The sequence below is a fragment of the Talaromyces proteolyticus genome (genome assembly GCF_021365285.1).
Source record: "Talaromyces proteolyticus strain PMI_201 chromosome Unknown BGW36scaffold_7, whole genome shotgun sequence".
Lineage (NCBI taxonomy): Eukaryota > Fungi > Ascomycota > Eurotiomycetes > Eurotiales > Trichocomaceae > Talaromyces > Talaromyces proteolyticus.
The window spans coordinates 838,498-856,538 of record NW_025764283.1 but is presented as its reverse complement, the minus strand read 5'-3'; the positions used below and the strand labels follow the sequence as shown (position 1 = coordinate 856,538).

Genomic DNA, 18,041 nt, shown 5'->3' with positions numbered 1-18,041 from the left:
TTTTTATATATATAATTATTTAGATAAGAAATATTATTATTATATTAATTTAATAATATACTATAATTATATCCGTAGTAATCAGATGCTACTATGGTTTAGGTCACGGCTACTGTCAAATTAGTCCTAAGCCAGAATCTATACCAATCCTCCATCAACTCTTTTACATCTACGCAAGACTTGAGGCTATTCTGAATTTTCACTTACCTAGGGTAGTTTCAAACAAAAATGCTACCACGGGTATTTTCAAAACTTCGGGTTCTGATCGTTCGTTACGACTTTCCTAAGAAGCTTTCAACATGAGACACATTTGCAAGCACTGGCCGTCACTGACAAAATTGTATCGGAGAGATTTGTCTGCGTGGTATTTTGGACATCTAGGAAATGTAATTGTCTACCAAAAGAACACATAGCATTATAACTGTCAGATGTCAATCGAACATACAAACAATTGTATAAAAGACATCCCATCCTACATCAATGCTTTCTTCTCCTCCTTCGAAGGGAAAATCACAACTTCTCGAAATACTGAGAAAATAGAAAGTATCAGACCAACAGGAAAGAATGCAGCGGCGCATACTGTCCGCATTGTACCTGCTCCCTTATACTTTTCCCAGGCATCCCTGCCCCGATCGGGGAAAGGCAAAAAGTCCAACGTCCTTCCCTTGTTCAAGATGGTCATATACCTGTGGAATTGGACGTCGAGGGTGTATTGCATTGCAGCACGGTGAAGGACACGGTGAACGAAGGAGTGATGGACTCCTGCCTTGGTTACAAACCGTGAATATATGTTGGTCTCCGTCAATCTATACTGACAGGATCTCGCCCATTCTGTCAGTGCCTCCTCAACATCTGCATTTGTTGGCCTTCTGTTCAGGGTATTGATGCTCATGTTTATTCGGTGCAGTGTGTTGGAAATGGCAGCAGCACTCTCTATTGCAAGATTTGCTCCATGTGCAAGATCAGGAGACACCTACAGGGTTAGAAAAATGCTTCTAGCGTGCCTAGAGTACACTATCTTACCTTGAAAGAACTGTCACCAATACAGGCAATACGACCAAATGTCCTCACTTGAAACATACCCTCGTACACGGGGGTGGATGATATCGTCTCAGCAGATTTCCAGACATCTCGGAAGTAGACGCCGTCTAACAAGTGAAGACCTGCCAGTTTTTCCCCGCGAGTTCTGGTCTCCTCGCGTGACCATGAGGGGACATGAGGCATAACATATCTTTTGTCCAATTTGATATTAATGAACCAGCTGACAGTGCCATCGTGACCGTGGAGTATAAATACCGCCACGTCTTTTTGAAAGCGATTTACCTGCTCACCGGGTGGAAAGAGACTCCGACTGGGTGTTGAGATGCCAAAGATACACATGTAGTCGACAGTCATTCTGCCCTTCTCTTTCTCCGTTAGCAACCCTGGCTGCTGTTCATTCATAATCCGCCACATCTCAGACCGAGTGATACTGTGGACTCCGTCGGCCCCCACAATGACATCGCCTGTGTACTGGGTCCCGACCTCAGTTTCAACAATGAGAGGAGCATCTACTGTAGGATTGGCTCGAATCCTGACGACTTTGGTCCCCGTTTTGATTCTGGATTGATCTTTTAGCGCGTTGTACACCGTTCTCAGAAAGTTCGTGCGTCTTAGGACTGTCATGGGGTACCCTAGGCTTTTCCGCTTCTGTTAGTTATTGTGTCCTGAAGTGCAAATTCCATGATTGAATATCCGTGCCATAATGTGAGTAGGTAGAACATGAGACACACCTTTCCATAGTCCATGTAGGAAAAAGACTGGTGTGCATATCATCATAATTACATGTGTGAAACTTGGTAATATCATTTGTCAATTTCTCCAGTTGTTCAAAAAGGCCCAACTGGTCGAGGACGCGAGCTCCATGTGGTTGTAAGGCAAGGGATCCGCCAATGTTGGTGCAGATATCGTTATGCTTTTCGAGAACAACATAGTCGATGCCTGCAGCTTCCATGCAATGAGCCAGAGTGAGGCCTGAGACGGCACCCCCAATAATGATGACCCTCAAGGGAGCATTCTGATCTTTCATAGTGTCTAGTATGTCGAAGAGATACTATCATGTATGCGGGCTGGGGTAAGGTTGATAAAACGAGTCTGTACGGATTCCCTCGCGGACTTGTTGTCATTTTTCTGGGTCACTGTCTAGAGCTCTAATTCCTAAGAAAAACAAACCATAGAATGACACCCAAGCTGATCAATCATGGCTTCCGTGAAGTGAGGTGTCGGAGTTACCTTTCGGGGCTTTGTGCCGGGGAAGTTCCGATAGGACTAAGATCAGATCAATAGTCATTTAAATCTCCGACTCACAATAGATACTCCATGAACTACGGCATGATCAGCATACCGGTATTTAGCTAAGATAAGAAATGAAAAATAAGGAAATCCCTCTATTTGTTGGGACTGAACTACATCGATTGACAGTTCAACCTCTCTAAAATCTAACTACAAATCTGTAAATTCAACACCAGCGTCACAGGTACTCAACGATCTTGACTTCTCTCATTGAGATTTCCCTTTTACTGCCTTCAGATGTCGGCAGAACCGATTGCAATCCTGGGAACAGGATGCCGATTTCCAGGCGACGCCTCTTCACCGTCTCGGCTGTGGGAATTGCTCAAAAACCCTCGAGTAGTGGCGTCAGAACCACCATCGAACCGGTTCGATATTGATTCTTTCTACCACAAGGATCCAAGCTACCCAGGAACAACAAATACCAGGGAAGGTTACTTCCTCTCAGATGATCCTCGATCGTTCGATGCCCCTTTCTTCAACATTTCGGCCGCGGAGGCTGGAACTATGGACCCCCAACAAAGACAGCTCCTGGAGACAGTTTTTGAGTCTCTTGAGGCAGCTGGGCAACGTCTCGACCAGCTTCAGGGCTCGGCTACTGGCGTCTTCTGTGGTGTTATGGGAAGTGACTGGGGAGAATTCTTCCCAGTGGACTTCAAGTCTGTTGCGTCTTATGCGGCCACTGGGGGTGCCCGAAGTTGCATTGCTAATCGAGTCTCTTACTTTTTTGACTGGCATGGCCCATCAGTAGTGATTGATACAGCCTGCTCGTCCAGCATGGTGGCTCTTCACCAGGCTGTGACAGCTCTACAACAGCAGGAGTGCTCCGTTGCTGTGGCTGCGGGGACCAATTTGCTTCTCAATCCCAGCTATTTCATCACCACAGCAAAGATGACAATGTTGTCCCCGGATGGCCGTGGCCGCATGTGGGACTCCAATGCCAATGGATATGCCCGCGGTGAGGGCATCGCGTCGGTTGTCCTTAAACGACTATCTGATGCGGTGGCTGATGGTGATCCGATTGAGTGTGTTATCAAAGCTACGGGTGTAAATCAAGACGGTCGCACGATGGGCCTGACCATGCCCTCCGGTACGTCTCAGCTGGAACTAATTCAGAACACTTATGCTCGCGCTGGGCTTGATCCTCGAAACCCTTGGGATCGGTGTCAATACTTCGAGGCACATGGAACTGGAACAAAAGCAGGCGATCCGCAAGAGGCTTCGGCCGTTCATCAAGCTTTTTTCGGTCCTCCTGAGAGTGGTGATAAGCTTACAGAAGATGAGACAGATTTGCTATATGTCGGATCTATTAAAACAGTTGTCGGACATACTGAAGGGCTAGCAGGCCTGGCCGGCATCATCAAGGCTTCTCTAAGTATTCAAAACGGTTCTATCAGCCCCAACCTCCTTTACGAAAAGTTAAACCCGGAGATTGAACCCCTTTCCAAACACGTGAAGGTGCCTACAAAGCTCATGCCATGGCCATCTCTTCCGCCAGGTGTTCCACGCCGGGCGTCGGTCAATTCATTCGGATTTGGCGGTACCAATGCCCACGCTATTCTCGAAAGCTACGAGCCCCAACAGGTTGTAAACGGAGTGAACGGAATAAGTGGAATAAACGGAATCAACGGAATCAACGGGGTAAAATCTCACACCTCCATTGCTCTACTCCCGTTCGTATTCTCGGCAGCTGCAGGACGGTCGCTGGTTGACGTTCTAGAATCTTATGAACGGTATCTCCAAGTTAATCCTGATGTTGACCTCATGAACCTAGCATGGACTTTACTGCAACGAAGATCTGCGTTAAGATACCGGTTGCCTTTATGGGCGCCAAACACCAACGAGCTTCTCACCAAGATCCGGGCTGAGCTTGACGCTGCTAGTAAAGATCATTCTGTGCGATTCATCCACCAAAGAAGCGCAAACACCCTGAAAAAGATTGTTGGCGTCTTCACCGGTCAGGGTGCACAGTGGCCACAAATGGGGATGGATGTAATCTGTAACTCCCCAGAAGCCTTGGATTGGCTTCAAGAGATGCAGGATTCGCTAGACCAGCTTCCTGCCAAATATAGCCCGACTTTCACTCTCCTAGAGGAGCTTTCCAATTCAGCGGCAGATATGTCAAACGCCATTTTATCCCAGCCGCTATGCACAGCTCTACAAATTATTCTCGTTCGTATTCTGTCAAATCTTGGAATCACATTCACAGCTGTCGTCGGCCATTCCTCGGGTGAAATTACTGCTGCTTACGCCGCAGGTTATTTGACAGCTACCGACGCTATCAGAATCGCTTACCTCCGGGGTCTCGTAACATCACAGGTTGGTGCAAAGAGCGGTAACTCAGGAGCAATGATGGCTGTCGGTATGTCTGCCGAAGAGGCGATCGAGCTCTGTAAGCAAGAAGAATATCAGGGCCGCGTCGCTATGGCTGCAAGCAACGCTGCTTCTAGTGTAACGCTTTCGGGCGATGCTGATGCAATCCATGAGCTTGAGCAAAAGCTACAAGAGGAAAAAAAATTTGCCAGGCGGCTCCGTGTTGACACTGCTTACCACTCTCATCATATGTATCCCTGCTCTCCCGCCTACAAACAAGCCTTGGAAGACTGCAATATCAGTATCCAATCTCCAACACGCACTGCGTGGTATTCCAGCGTCTATGATGGGGTCCAAATTAATTTGGACGAGCACGAAGATTCCCTCACTAGTGAATATTGGATAGAAAACATGGTGAGACCGGTTTTATTCTCCCAAGCTGTGCAGACCGCAGTTGGCATAGTTGGAGAACCGGACTTGGTTATTGAAGTAGGGCCACATCCAGCTCTCAAGGGCCCCGCGAAACAGGTTCTTGCCGATGCCTTAACTGATGGAAACGATATTCCGTATATCGGAGTATCAGCGCGTGGAACTGGTGGCATAGAAGCTCTAGCATCTGCCATTGGTGATATATGGGGATATTTGGGCCCTACCTCGGTGGACATCTCTCGCTATACCCGCCTCTTCGGCTCATCGCGACACTTCAAGTTGATCAAAGACTTACCTGAATACCCTTTCAACCATAGTAAATTATACTCCACCGAAAGCCGTCTGATTAAGCAGCATCTACACAGCCGTGGTGGCTGTAATCCTCTCATTGGAAACTTAGAGCCGACGACTGGAGAGGGCGAATGGAGGTGGCACCACTATCTTCGACAAAAAGATCTTCCATGGCTCGATGGGCACCGTGTCGAGTCGCAAATGATATTTCCAGCAACTGGATATATTTCAATGGCTGTAGAAGCTGCTGGCATTATTGCCGCCAATCGACCAATGCACCTAATCCAGATCCATGATTTCGTCATCCACCAGGCTATTGTCCTCCCAGATGATGTAACAACTGGTACTGAGGTTCTTTTCCAATTCAGCCAAGATAGGTTGGCCAGCAAGGAAAAAGCCGACACCATGAGTGGCACATTCCAGCTCCACGCATGCACTGGCGAACAATTCCAGCTGCGCGCCAACGGCTCGCTGACTGTGACTTGGGGCCAACCTGAGACAGACTCTCTGGCATCGCGAAGTTCCACTACACCAGGACTGACAGCCCTGGATGTCAATGATGTCTACTCATTCTTCGACAAGTTGGGTTATTCCTATACCGGTCCCTTCAGGGGAATCCAATCAATCTCTCGTAAGAAGGATAACGCCTGTGCCGAGCTCTCAAATGACCTGTCATCATCAAGCATCTTGCTACATCCCACAGTGATGGACACTACTTTGCAAACCATGATTGCGGCACTTGGAACCAGTGATGATGGCGAAGTATCAACATTGCTAATTCCAACCCGAATCCAGTCCCTCACCATCAATCCTATTTTCTGTGGTCGGTCAGGCGTACAGTTGGCCGGTTCAACGTTGTCTTCAGCAGCGGTCGCCGTCAAACTCGACGCCGATGGTATCATTGGAGACTTAGACCTCTTTACCAAGCAAGGGTACGGCATGGTTCAGCTCGCAGGTATTGAGGTGTCTTCTCTTCATCCTCTACCAAAGGACCGACGTCTCTTCGCTGAATTGATCTGGGGGCCTTATGAGCCTGATGCGACGTGGGAGTCATCCACAAGCAGGTCGACCGACATCACACCGCTGATCGAGATCGCTGAGAAGGCCACTCTGTTATGCATGAAATTTGCATTTGAACAGCTCACTGCAGAAGACCGTCAAGGGCTTGACTGGCATCGTGCCACCGTCGTAGCTTGGTTCGAACGCGTGATATCGATGACCCGAGAGGGAACACATCCTATCTGCAAGCGGGACTGGCTGGAGGGTACAAGAGAAGACCTTGACGCTCTCTTTCAAAAAGGCAAAGGTCTCGTGGAATTAGAAATAACGAAGAAGGTCTTTGATCATGTAGTAGCATTCATTCGGAGCGAGGCATCCCTGCTAGAGGCACTCCGTGAGGACAGCCTCCTTACTCGGTTCTACTGCAACGATACCCAGACTAAAAGAATGAATGAAAGTCTGGGTTGCCTCGTGGGCCAGATTGCGTTTCGATATCCTCGCATGAAAATTTTGGAAATTGGCGCAGGCACTGGCTCTGCCACGCGCGCCGTCCTGAGCGAGATCGGATTCGCATACCATTCCTATACTTTCACGGACATTTCAGTGGCGTTTTTCGAGGACGCAAAAGCAGCCCTGGCGGCTCATGAAGACCGATTTATCTATGAAGCCTTAGATGTCTCGCGGGACCCCCTCGAACAAGGCTTCCAGGAACATTCTTATGACTTGATTGTAGCATCTAACGTCCTCCACGCCACGAAGTTCATGCAGCAAACAATGACCCACGTCCGCCGCCTGTTGAAACCTGGAGGGTATCTCGCAATGCTAGAGGTAACTAACCAGGACCTCCTCAGTACGAGCTTCATCGTCTCTGGTTTCGAGGGGTGGTGGGCAGGTCACGAAGACGGCCGTGTCTGGGGTCCGATGCTTACTCTGTCTGGCTGGGACAAGGTCCTTAAATCAACGGGATTCAGCGGAGTGGATACCTATACATCTACTGTGGAAAATAAAAAGCTTAGCAACTATTCAGTAATCATCTCTCAAGCTGTCGATGAGCACATCCAGCTTCTGCGCAACCCGATGACTCTGAGCGACAAGGTAGTGTCCGAATTGGTAATACTGGGCGGTGCCACGAATTGGACAGGTTGCTTGGTATCCCAACTGTCAAAGGCTCTCGAGCTACACTTCATTCGCATTCACCATGCGCAGAGATTAGAGGCGTTGGATCTCGAACAGATATCTCAACAAAGTAACCCCGTCACCGTCTTGAGTCTGATTGACATCGGCTGGCCGTGGTTCCAAGACTTGAGTAAAGACCGACTGGTACCTATGCAAGGTCTGGTTACACTGGCCTCGAAGATGCTTTGGGTAACAGCTGGTTCGGAGAAAGACTGCCCCTACATGGGAATGAGTAAGGGCTGGCTGAAATCTCTGGCCTATGAGAACAAGCATTGTCTCTATCAATATCTGAACATCGAAGACCAAAAGAGTGTTGATGTGACACTCATATGCAGCACGCTGATGCGCTTAGTCCACACTGACAAGCCTAATGACTACAAACTCTCTACCGAGGTCCATAGCACGGAATCAGAGCTGTTGTTCAAGGGCGGTTCAATGCAGATCTGTCGCATCCGGTCTGACCAAGCCACGAATGATCGGTATCTAGCTGCTCGACAGCATATTAGCAGGCAGGTCGAACTGTCTAACTCAACAGTCTGTGCGATCCCTGCGTCTGAAGGCAAGCATAGTCTGCGTCTCATCGAGACCCAGAAGGGCACTGTGGATGCGGATCACATCCAAATACGCACTAGATATTCAACAGCACAGGCGATACCAGTAAGAGAAGGCATCTTTTTACACCTAGTACTAGGCGAGGATGAGGTTACCGGAACACGTCTACTTTCTTTCACAGACCAACATGCGTCCTCCATCCAGGTTCCGGCTGCGTGGACAAGAACTGTGTCGCCAAAGATCTTGGAGAATGAAGAGGCCTCATTCCTCAAGGCCACTGCTGACTGTGTAGTTGCTGGCTTCTTGATTCAGGAGATTTCGCCCAACTCGACTCTCCTTGTGCATGAAGCTGCAGAAACACTCCGCTGGGCCATCCACGAACAAGCCCTGGAGAAAGGAACCAAACCGCTCTTCACTACCACAACACAATTGCCTTCAACAGGGGACGCTATCTTCTTACCTCCAAAGGCGTCGCCTCGTGTACTAGCAGAATATTTACCCCAAGACGTCTCCCTAGCCACCTGCTTAGGCAGCGAACCAGAACACGCATTGATCTTTTCCCATATGGATCGACTCCTCCCTGAGGAGACCCGCCGGAAAACCGTAAGGGATATCTACAAGACAGTAGCTATCCTCTCCAAGCAAAGTAGGGTTGATATGGATACACTCCTCGCCAATCGGCTCGAGAGTGCTGGTGCACTGGCGACCAAGTCCGCATCAAGCGAGCTGGTCAATGTCGTCGAGGTCAACAGCCTTTCGACTAAACCAGCAGTACCAGGCTGTATTGTCGACTGGGTCAAATCCACCTCTGTCTCTGCGCAGATTCAACCCATCAACTCTCTCGTTACACTCTCGGGTGCGAAAACTTATTTGTTGGCTGGCCTGGCGGGAGATCTTGGTCAGTCCATCTCCAGTTGGATGATCAGCAAAGGTGCACGGTATATTGTCCTGGCTAGTCGAACTCCCAAGGTTGACCCCATATGGATCGAAGCAATGGCAAAACTAGGAGCGACGATTGTCCCAATGGCCATGTAAGTTGACTTTAATTCCATTCACCCAAACTCCAAAATAAATCAAAGATCTAATTGATAAAGGGACCTTACCAACCGCGAGTCCGTCCTGAATGTCTACCGCACCATCCAATGTCAGTATCCTCCTCTCGGAGGTGTAGCAAATGGCGCGCTGGTTCTCGAAGATTGTGAATTCGTCAAGGCCTCGCTCGACGCTATCGAAAGAAATGTAGCCCCCAAGGTTCAGGGTAGCATTTTGCTGGACGAGCTGTCAGGACCTAATGTCGATCTGGACTTTTTTATTCTCTTTGGGTCGATGATGGGAGTTACTGGAAACTGGAGTCAGTCGGCCTACTCGGCTGCCACATGCTTCCAGGCCAGCCTCATCCACCGACGCCGCGCACGCGGTCTCGTGGGCAGTATCATCCACCTTGGTCTTGTAAATGGCATTGGCATTATCGCGAGAAAGGGCACCGGTCATATAAATTATGTGAAAAACACCACCGGATCCTATCTTCTTTCAGAAAGAGACGTGGACAAATTCTTCGCCGAAGCGATCTTCGCTGGGCATCCTCAATCAGGCCGCAACGCGGAGCTCATGAACGGTACTGCAATGGTCGATCCTGATGAATATCCGGAGATCGGCTGGTTCGAAAAACCCTTAATCTGGAATATGATCAGCTACCATGCCAAGTCCAATGCGGAGCGATCTGGCGCCGCAGACGGGCCAAGTTCAGTCAAGGCACAGTTCGAGCTCGCCACCAGTATGGCGGAAGTACTGGAGATTATCGAGGCCAGTCTGACGGCCAAAGTTCGCAGTAAATTCAGTCTTGACGCAGATGTACCATTGGCAGCATCGACTCGGCTCCAGGCTCTGGGAATGGATTCTCTCGTGGCTGTCGACTTGCGGGCGTGGATCGCGAAGGAGATGGGAGTGGATGTTCCACTTCTTGAAATCCTCAGCGGAGGAACTATCAAGCAACTTGCGACGGAAGTGTCATCGACGCTCCCACCCACTTTGATTCCAAACGTTTCCGATGCAGAGACTACAGAGAATGAGTAATCACACCGATCGTTTATGTCGACTATAGTTGGCTATTAATTGATATCAAGGAGTTGAATGGTTACTCGCTTACATGGAAAGGCTAGGAACGAATTCGATCTGTTGGAACAATTATCAAATCAGACTGTATTGCTACAAAACCTTTAATATAGCCATGATGATAGTCAATACCATATGAACATTTGAAAGATCTCCGGTGCAACGATTTTCAAGACCTTGTAAGACTGATGTGGAATCTATCTGCACTCACTTAATTATCATTCTAGCCAAGAGTCCTTGGTGACTGGCCATTTATTCTATCAATTGGTTTAATCAGACTGATACTAATTCTATACAGTTGTTTGAATAAATTATGAGCGTCCCCACAAGGCTGAAAATATCGCGAAGTCCTGCTAAATATAGATAGATTAATTTAAAAGCTTAGAGATATAAATCTAAGCTTTTCTCTATTTAGATTTAATTCTTTAGAATTATTTTATTAATAAATATACTTCTATTTCGACCCTTAATTAATATAGTGATAAGTGCTGGAAACTCATCGCTTGACATTGGTTCATGTATTTAAACAGGGTATATAATCCCGATGGAGAACTGAGACTATCTGAGCCACACGTCACGTGCAGGGTACTAAACAAGCTCCTCTTCCAAATTGATGTCATTCTCAAGCCCCTAAGCATATGGAATGTTCAGGCTATAAGTCTAGAATTATTACGTTTGAGTTCAGTTTTTTAGGTGTCAAGCTGTAAAAATGAGAGTTTGAATCTTTCAGACTCCATTTTCAAACAGCTAACCGGACCTAGTTCATTGATAATGGAAATGAAACCCAATCTAGCTCATTCAAAGACATTCCGATCCAAACCATCTGCCAAAGAAGAGATGGGCAATTTATTGGGCTACAATAGGCTCTCTACAAGGAAGTCCCGAAAAGACTCTCGGGAATGAAGCAAAGGTGAATGCTGTTTCAGCCTAACCTACAAGGCTGACTGCCACGGCTATTTACGTACTATCAGGCAGTTAAAGGCAGCTGATCGGCCGTATGGGAAATGCTTGCAGGAATGTAAGCCAACGGAATTCGACGGCGCTATTTTTGTGGAACGCCCATGGCCAATTGTGCTCATCCCCAGACAATCGCGTAGTTGCAGGGTGTGCCCGGATAAGTTGTCTCTTGTCATTGAGGAATAATAAAATTCGAAAATGTGACACTAACGCATATGGGTTTATCAATTCATGCAGTCTTTTGCACAAATTCAGTGACTAGTTAGATCCTCCTGCATTACATAATAGGCGGTGGGGTTATAACTAGCTCTTTCCTCGCTTTTCTTGAGACAAACTTCTTCTCACGACATGAGATTCATCATGTCTAACACATTACAACAAGATAGTCTCAGCCTTGGAGGCACCACATCAGGTGTCACAATTCCAATAGTCAAGACGCCGGCTTATATCGAAAAGTTGAATTCGCTTGCCCATCACGATGAGGTTTTGGCGGCAGTTGGATATGTTGTAAAAGAGCTATCCAGTGAAGAACTGGAAGGAAAGAAAAGGTGTTCAGGCTGTGGGAAACGTATGCTATGCTTAAATGCACGCTAGCCACAAGTCCCAAGCTTATATCTAGCGCAGAAATGTCACAAGTTATGCCGAAGAAGGCAAAGAACAAGAACAACAAGAAACCCCCTCCGGATAAAGATGTCTCGGGACAGCTTGAGGCATGTATCATTTCATCGCCGGCTAAGGACACCACTAGCGATAGCCCTCTTAATAAGGGAGATATCCCCGCCAGCAACGAACCGCATATGCGGTGCAAGTTCCACAGCGGCCTGTTGCAGTTCAAGGTCAGTATTGAGGTCCATTTTTTATTTGCGGGTGAATTGTTCTGAGTAATGCAGGTCTGGTCATGCTGTGGTGGTAACCCGATGGACGCTCCTTGCACGAAACATGAGTTTCATATCCCTAGGCCATATGCTGCTGGCGAGATTGAAAGACTGTGGCAATTTCACTCAACTGGGGGAGGGAAAAGGCAATCTTCATATCGAAAGGCGGTGGCCATCGACTGCGAAATGGGTACAGCAAAGTCCGGCGACTCGGAGCTTATTCGCATTACGCTGTTGGACTACTTCTCCGGACAAATCCTTATCGATAAGCTCGTATATCCCGATGTTCCCATGCTACATTTTAATACTCGATATTCAGGAGTACGCCGCATCGATTTGAACAACGCGCGTCGCGAGGGCAGCTGCTTTTATGGAAGGAACAGCGCTAGGACCGCTATCTTAAAGTTTGTCGGGCCGTCTACAGTAATCGTGGGACATTCGGCGCAGAATGACTTGAAATCTCTCAGGTGGATCCACCACAAAATTGTCGATACGTATATCATCGAGTCCTCTCTCAAAGAGGCGGCAGAGAGGATGCTCAAAGAATCCTCTTTGACGACACCGCCAGAGCCACCAAATTCTTTGGACGTTAATCCTAAGAAAGAGGAAGACAGACAGAAATCTTCCAAGGGCCGGGGCATGCTCTCCTTAAAGACTTTGTCAAAAGTCAAGCTGGGGCGTGACATACAAACCGGACGGAACGGGCACGACAGTGTGGAAGATGCTCTTGCTGCCCGGGATTTAGTACACTTTTATCTGACCAACTCAATACACTAGCTGACTATTTTTATGTACAAAAGGTCAAGGGATTTTGGGCTCACTGTTGTCTTGGTCCTTTCATACATTGTTTCAGTACTCGGTGTCAATTGCTAGGCACAAAGCGTAGAAGGAATAACGGCTTAGGTTTGTATATTCTTTTAACATTAGAACCTTCACAACCAGCTTAGACGGCCCAATGAAGAATAGAGAGTCTAATTACACTGCAACTTTCGAACCCCACTTTCAAGTTCTTCCAGCCGACAGATAACATCCTTGCAAAGACATGCTTGGAGAATGGGGCCATCTAGATCCTCGTCACACCCGAAATCACACCGGAGACATTTCCAGACGTTGCGTGCAAAGTCTGCCCCCAGACGTGATCCAACATTATCCGCCAATTTGTGGGTCAAGAGAAACTCTGAAACTAACATTGATATTGATGTGGAATCAAGATACCGCTTCTGATGACCCTCGTAACCCCGTATCCGTCAATAGGTTGAGTGAAAGCTTGATTGAAACGAACTTCATAACATTTGTGTCAGGCACGTGCACGACGATCGGGAAGGTGCACCTGGTACGCCTGCCGCAACATCCCCAGACAATCTTCTCTCCCTCCGCACCCAGACAACTGTTCGCAATGGACCAGGTCAAGAAGCTGCAAACTACATGCCTGCGGCCTTCACAGGCCCAGCTAGCGCTCGCAATTGCCATCGTTAACTCAAAGCCCGCAGCCATCCCAGTTCTCGGTAAGAAGATCCCATAAAACGAGATTCCATGTCAATCTTACAGCTACTTCTCCAGACCACATCAATCAGATACGCTTCCATGTGAAGCAATCAACAGCTCAGCCACTCAGTCTTGATGCCTACAAGTATTTCGACAGTGTAGCTCATTGGAGACAGGCTTATTACAAGGCTGAAGACGAGCAAAGCAAACTGAGCAATCGGGTCTTTGAGTTGGAGCAGCGTGTCGAGTCTCTAAAATTGAAGCTCAAAGATGACGATATCAAGCTAACCCCTGAGAGCGGCAAGCGCAAGGACGGCTGTGACTCGGGTGCATCAGGCCCGAGGAAGAAACGGCAGAAGAACGGTCCAGAAATTGGAGTAGAGCTAGAAAGTCTGGATGATATCATGAGCCATATGAGCTCTAAGGAGGGATGTCAGTATCACCCTGCACTTTTGAGTTCCCGGATCCTCACTTATTACCTAATTAGCGATCGGTTCTTTGATGAGACATCTTTCGACACTACAACAAAACATAAACAAAAAGCCAAATTGGGCTGTGATTTGTACTAATACAATCAATCTATGCAAAGCTGCGGAGATGACTCTTTCGTCTGTGAATAGCAACGAGGCATCAGTTCCGAACCTACCTAAACAGAAGGCTATTTTAACAACAGAGCCTAATTCAATCTCTATTCTGGCTGTCATTGAGAGTGCTCATAAGATATTATGTCAATCAATTAACAAAATGAACAATTCAGCTGAAGGGCGCAAATTCGACGGCCAGGTTACTTACCATATAGTATCTCTCTTCGAAACAGCGCTCCAGGCGTTGGAAAAGCAATGTCAATTACAGGTGACACAAAACGACAAACCCAAAAACAAGCCACTGCCTAAGAGACGAGGAACAAAAATTTCAGAGGCAAAGTCTCAAGGCGCTTTCGAAATCAATAGCAATATTTCCTTTGACGATATATCGAGATACATTAGACACTTACTTGCTGGGATGATGCTGAGGTCAACAACTTTAATCACCAAATACGAAAGCATCTTTGAAGGCTATCTCTTTGTATTCCTCCGTCGGGTGGGAACATTAGTTTCTATCATGGAATTCAGGGAAATGCTTTCTGATCCCGAGCTTCAAGCCAGCCCGGATCAATTACCTATACCAGGTGGCCTTAGTCGTGCAAAGACTGACGATATATCTTTGCGGGCGGCAGAAATCGAGTCCAAACATATTGTATGGCTGCTGGAAAAGGTTGTCGCACTGGTCCATTCAGTCGGGATGAAATCGACCCGAACTCTCACTGACGGCCCCTCAGCAGAGGCGCCGGGTTCAAACGAGTCTCTTCTCCGTTTTACCAAAAAGAGAATGCAACGAACGCTACTCAAGACAGTCTTTAGTGAAGATGATCCATTGTTTCTTGACTCACTCAAACAACCACAAGCTACCAGTAGTGAACCGACACATATGGATGAATCAGAATCTGCCTCGGAATGGTTTTCTCGACAACTATGGAAATATCTGGGGTCTGATGTACTTGAATCTGTCTGGAAATGATTATCGAACAAATTATATCATATATGGTATGGGATATGTTGGAGGATATATTTTCAGAATGTGTGGTTATATGACAAAGACTATTTTAGGTTCAAGATGCGAACCGCGTTGCCACCAAGAACAGCCCTAACTGCATCCTTATTCGGACTCAATGTTTTCTCAATGGCTTTAAAATTAGTACTGACACTGAGCCATTGGCCGTCTTCCTTTTCATCCAAAGGTGGGAAGAAGGGGTGATCGGTGCCTATTATCGTTCTGTTAAATCCATCTTCATGAGAAATATAGTCGCAGATATCATACCAAATAAAAGCCGATCATGACCTCCTGCCGCATGAATTGCAGCCTTCAGACCAGCCTCACCATATACCACCGCATCCAGATAAATGTTCGTATTGAGTACCTCCCAAACACTCCTGACAGGACCCTGAGTCTTCCCTCCGTTCGCAACAAAATGACGCTCATGTGCAATACAACTCTCAATCCTCCCCGCCAAAAACGGCAACGTGCCACCAGAATGCGCCAACAAAATCTTCAATTTCGGGAACCGATCAAAAACTCCCGACAACAGCATACGCGTCACTGCAATGGTGGTCTCGAGCGGAAATCCCAGAGCTAGAGGAAGAACATGTCCGTATCGCTGCGTCACCTCGGGCCCTCCAAACGCTTCGTCCGGTAGACCGTAATGTGGGTGCAGGAAAAGCAATGACTGCGTTTCCTCTAGCGATGCCCAGATGGGATCTAACGCAAAGTCGTCGAGGCCCTTCCCTAGCCCGGATGTCCCCATGATGATACCGCGCATGTGTGGCAGCGTTTTCAGCCTTGACACCTCATTAGCAACGACCGCAGCCGTCGGAGCGCTGAGCGGCAGAGCGCCAAAGGCGTAGAGTGTCTTCACGCCTGTCTCGTTTTCTTCAGCAAATTTGTTTATCCGCGCGCAAGTTTCTTCAAGGTCGTTGTTGATGCGCTCAGTCCATGTTTGGGCCTCGTCAGCATCGAGGAAATCCAGCCACGGGTTGGCGAGGGAGATGACGCTGGTGGTGATGCCATGTCGACGCATGAAATCGAGCTTCACGTTGATATCGGAGTAGGATGAGTCGACAGGCCGTCCTCTCTGGTCCTGCGGGATCGAGGGGCTGTCGTCAGAGGAGAGAATGATGAGACGCGAGTCGGCTCCCTCTGCAGCAGGATCATGCACGTAGGGCACTTTCTTGCGTGCGCGCAGCATGTCCAGGTAGGCTGGGGTGTAGACATGGGTGTGGATATCGACTATTGGGTCTGGCATTTTGGGTATTGTGTTGATTTGTGAGGTTGGGATTGTTCGGGGATTCAACGTTGCATGCATGCGATAAGGGTGTAAACAAGCGGGGCAGCGCTAGAGGAATAACTTGTCAGGAGTAGCGACTGGATGTGCCTGTTTTCTTTCAAAAAATGGAAACAATTTTGTAATATAGACTTAGATTCTGTATCGCGAGCTTCAACTTTGAAAGAACTAAGTATCTGAGGTCTCGTAAAGCCATTGATCGATTGATCGCGCGACTGAGCCAAGCTGGGTGCGGGGCATGTCAAGATAAGGTGATAAGATAAGCTTTAGTGTCTGCTCGTTCATTATGTTTCTTAATCTTATTCTTATTCAGAGCTTATTTATTTTTTCTAGACTGTGTGAAAGGAGAGGCTTGTCCCGAGCAATATCTCGCTGTCACCACTGCGATACCTTTGATTCCTGCAGCCAGTCTTGTTCCCAGTACCCAACTACTCGTCAAGGGGCGTCAGGGGCAGTCCCTGAACGCCGCCCTGGATGATCAAGGCATTTATAAGGGCCTCCTTTTGCTGAATTGGTTCGATTCTTGATACGCTGCTTTCCATCAAGTTCCAGAGGTAGAACTGTTGGTTGGCTTCGAAAGATAACCACCCGTTCTGGAGGCTCTGTGCTGCACATCACAGGCGTGGGCTCGTCGAGGCCATACTGCCGCGCCGTGATGTAGCCACCGGAGCTCTTACCAGCCCATAGAAATTCGGCGTTGAGGGTTTCCTCATTAGTGCTCCAGCTCAATGGTAGTTTTGGGACCTTGTATGTTTGTTAACCAAAATACAGAAGGATACAAGTAGGGCGCGTGAATCGAGAAACAAAACAACATTATTCAATAATTGCCTGTTGAATGACCACCACGCTAATGTTGAGATCGACCTGCGTCGCCCATGTCCAGCTGAACAGGTGTTTGCTGAAACCCTAATCGATGGGCCGGACATGGCGTGGGTAGTTGAGCCCAGCTGATTGTCGATTTGTTGTCATTCGATCTGGCTAGCAATAGCAGAATCGTCCCCGGGATAATTGGACAGTACATATTCAGCAGGGTAGCATGCGTATATACACCCTGGTTGTTGTCAAGATGAACCCGGTTAATTGGTTCACAGAGGTTTGATATAAGTGCAGTGTCAGCTGACGTCAAGGAAACACAGATCAGTACGAAGTTCGAGATTGGGATGACGTGGGTATCTATCAATGGAAATTTGGAGGTCGATTATTTCGGTTTAATCGATTATTCCGGAGATTTCAACTATATTCGACGAAGGTACCACATACCACTGAAGAACAGTTTAATGTCCATCACGTAACAAGAAAGTTTAGTTAGATCGGTTCAAATTCACAAGCAGTTTTATACCCATGTTATTAGTCGTATTATCTTAAATACACATTTGAATACCGTCTTATAGCAGTATTATTTTTTTGGGGTATAATTCAGGCTACTTTATATGGGGACCTGGATATACATTTCAAGTATGGTACAGTCGGAAGCCGTCTCCGATAATAGATTCTCTACAAAATTACTGGGAATTAGATTTGAACTAATTATTGTGGCTATTAATTGGTGTATTTTAGAAAGATATACATGCAGTCCTCAACTATCATGGAGTTCTACGCTGACAATGTACACCAACAAATATTTTATCACAGTAATATCTAGTAAT

At 47.3% G+C, this 18,041-nt stretch overlaps 5 protein-coding genes across 5 annotated transcripts; 3 read left to right on the top strand and 2 right to left on the bottom strand.

Annotated features, from left to right (window-relative positions):
- Positions 1–341: 341 nt before the first annotated feature.
- BGW36DRAFT_380405 (uncharacterized protein) lies at positions 342–2,190 on the bottom strand. Its single transcript, XM_046216332.1, has 3 exons — positions 1,773–2,190; positions 1,024–1,678; positions 342–973 (listed from the first exon to the last, which is right to left on the bottom strand). Exons 1-3 carry the CDS (start codon positions 2,066–2,068, stop codon positions 473–475), a joined length of 1,452 nt encoding a protein of 483 aa, XP_046071127.1. The 5' UTR covers positions 2,069–2,190; the 3' UTR covers positions 342–472.
- Positions 2,098–10,479, top strand: BGW36DRAFT_417449 (putative polyketide synthase; the record flags this gene model as incomplete). The annotated part of the gene is made up of 3 exons (XM_046219382.1): positions 2,098–2,113; positions 2,579–9,119; positions 9,183–10,479. 3 exons carry the CDS (start codon positions 2,098–2,100, stop codon positions 10,159–10,161), a joined length of 7,536 nt encoding a protein of 2,511 aa, XP_046071126.1. The 3' UTR covers positions 10,162–10,479.
- A 1,038-nt stretch (positions 10,480–11,517) lies between these two features.
- On the top strand, positions 11,518–12,809 carry BGW36DRAFT_428207 (ribonuclease H-like domain-containing protein; the record flags this gene model as incomplete). The annotated part of the gene is made up of 3 exons (XM_046220517.1): positions 11,518–11,725; positions 11,782–11,993; positions 12,048–12,809. 3 exons carry the CDS (start codon positions 11,518–11,520, stop codon positions 12,807–12,809), a joined length of 1,182 nt encoding a protein of 393 aa, XP_046071125.1.
- Positions 12,810–13,428: 619 nt separating this feature from the next.
- On the top strand, positions 13,429–15,074 carry BGW36DRAFT_397804 (uncharacterized protein; the record flags this gene model as incomplete). Its single annotated transcript, XM_046218333.1, has 4 exons — positions 13,429–13,537; positions 13,593–13,949; positions 14,005–14,079; positions 14,107–15,074. The coding sequence occupies 4 exons, from the start codon at positions 13,429–13,431 to the stop codon at positions 15,072–15,074; spliced, it is 1,509 nt and encodes a 502-aa protein (XP_046071124.1).
- Positions 15,075–15,154: 80 nt separating this feature from the next.
- Positions 15,155–16,356, bottom strand: BGW36DRAFT_298536 (uncharacterized protein; the record flags this gene model as incomplete). Its single annotated transcript, XM_046211438.1, has 2 exons — positions 15,155–15,318; positions 15,375–16,356. The coding sequence occupies 2 exons, from the start codon at positions 16,354–16,356 to the stop codon at positions 15,155–15,157; spliced, it is 1,146 nt and encodes a 381-aa protein (XP_046071123.1).
- Between the last annotated feature and the right edge of the window lie 1,685 nt (positions 16,357–18,041).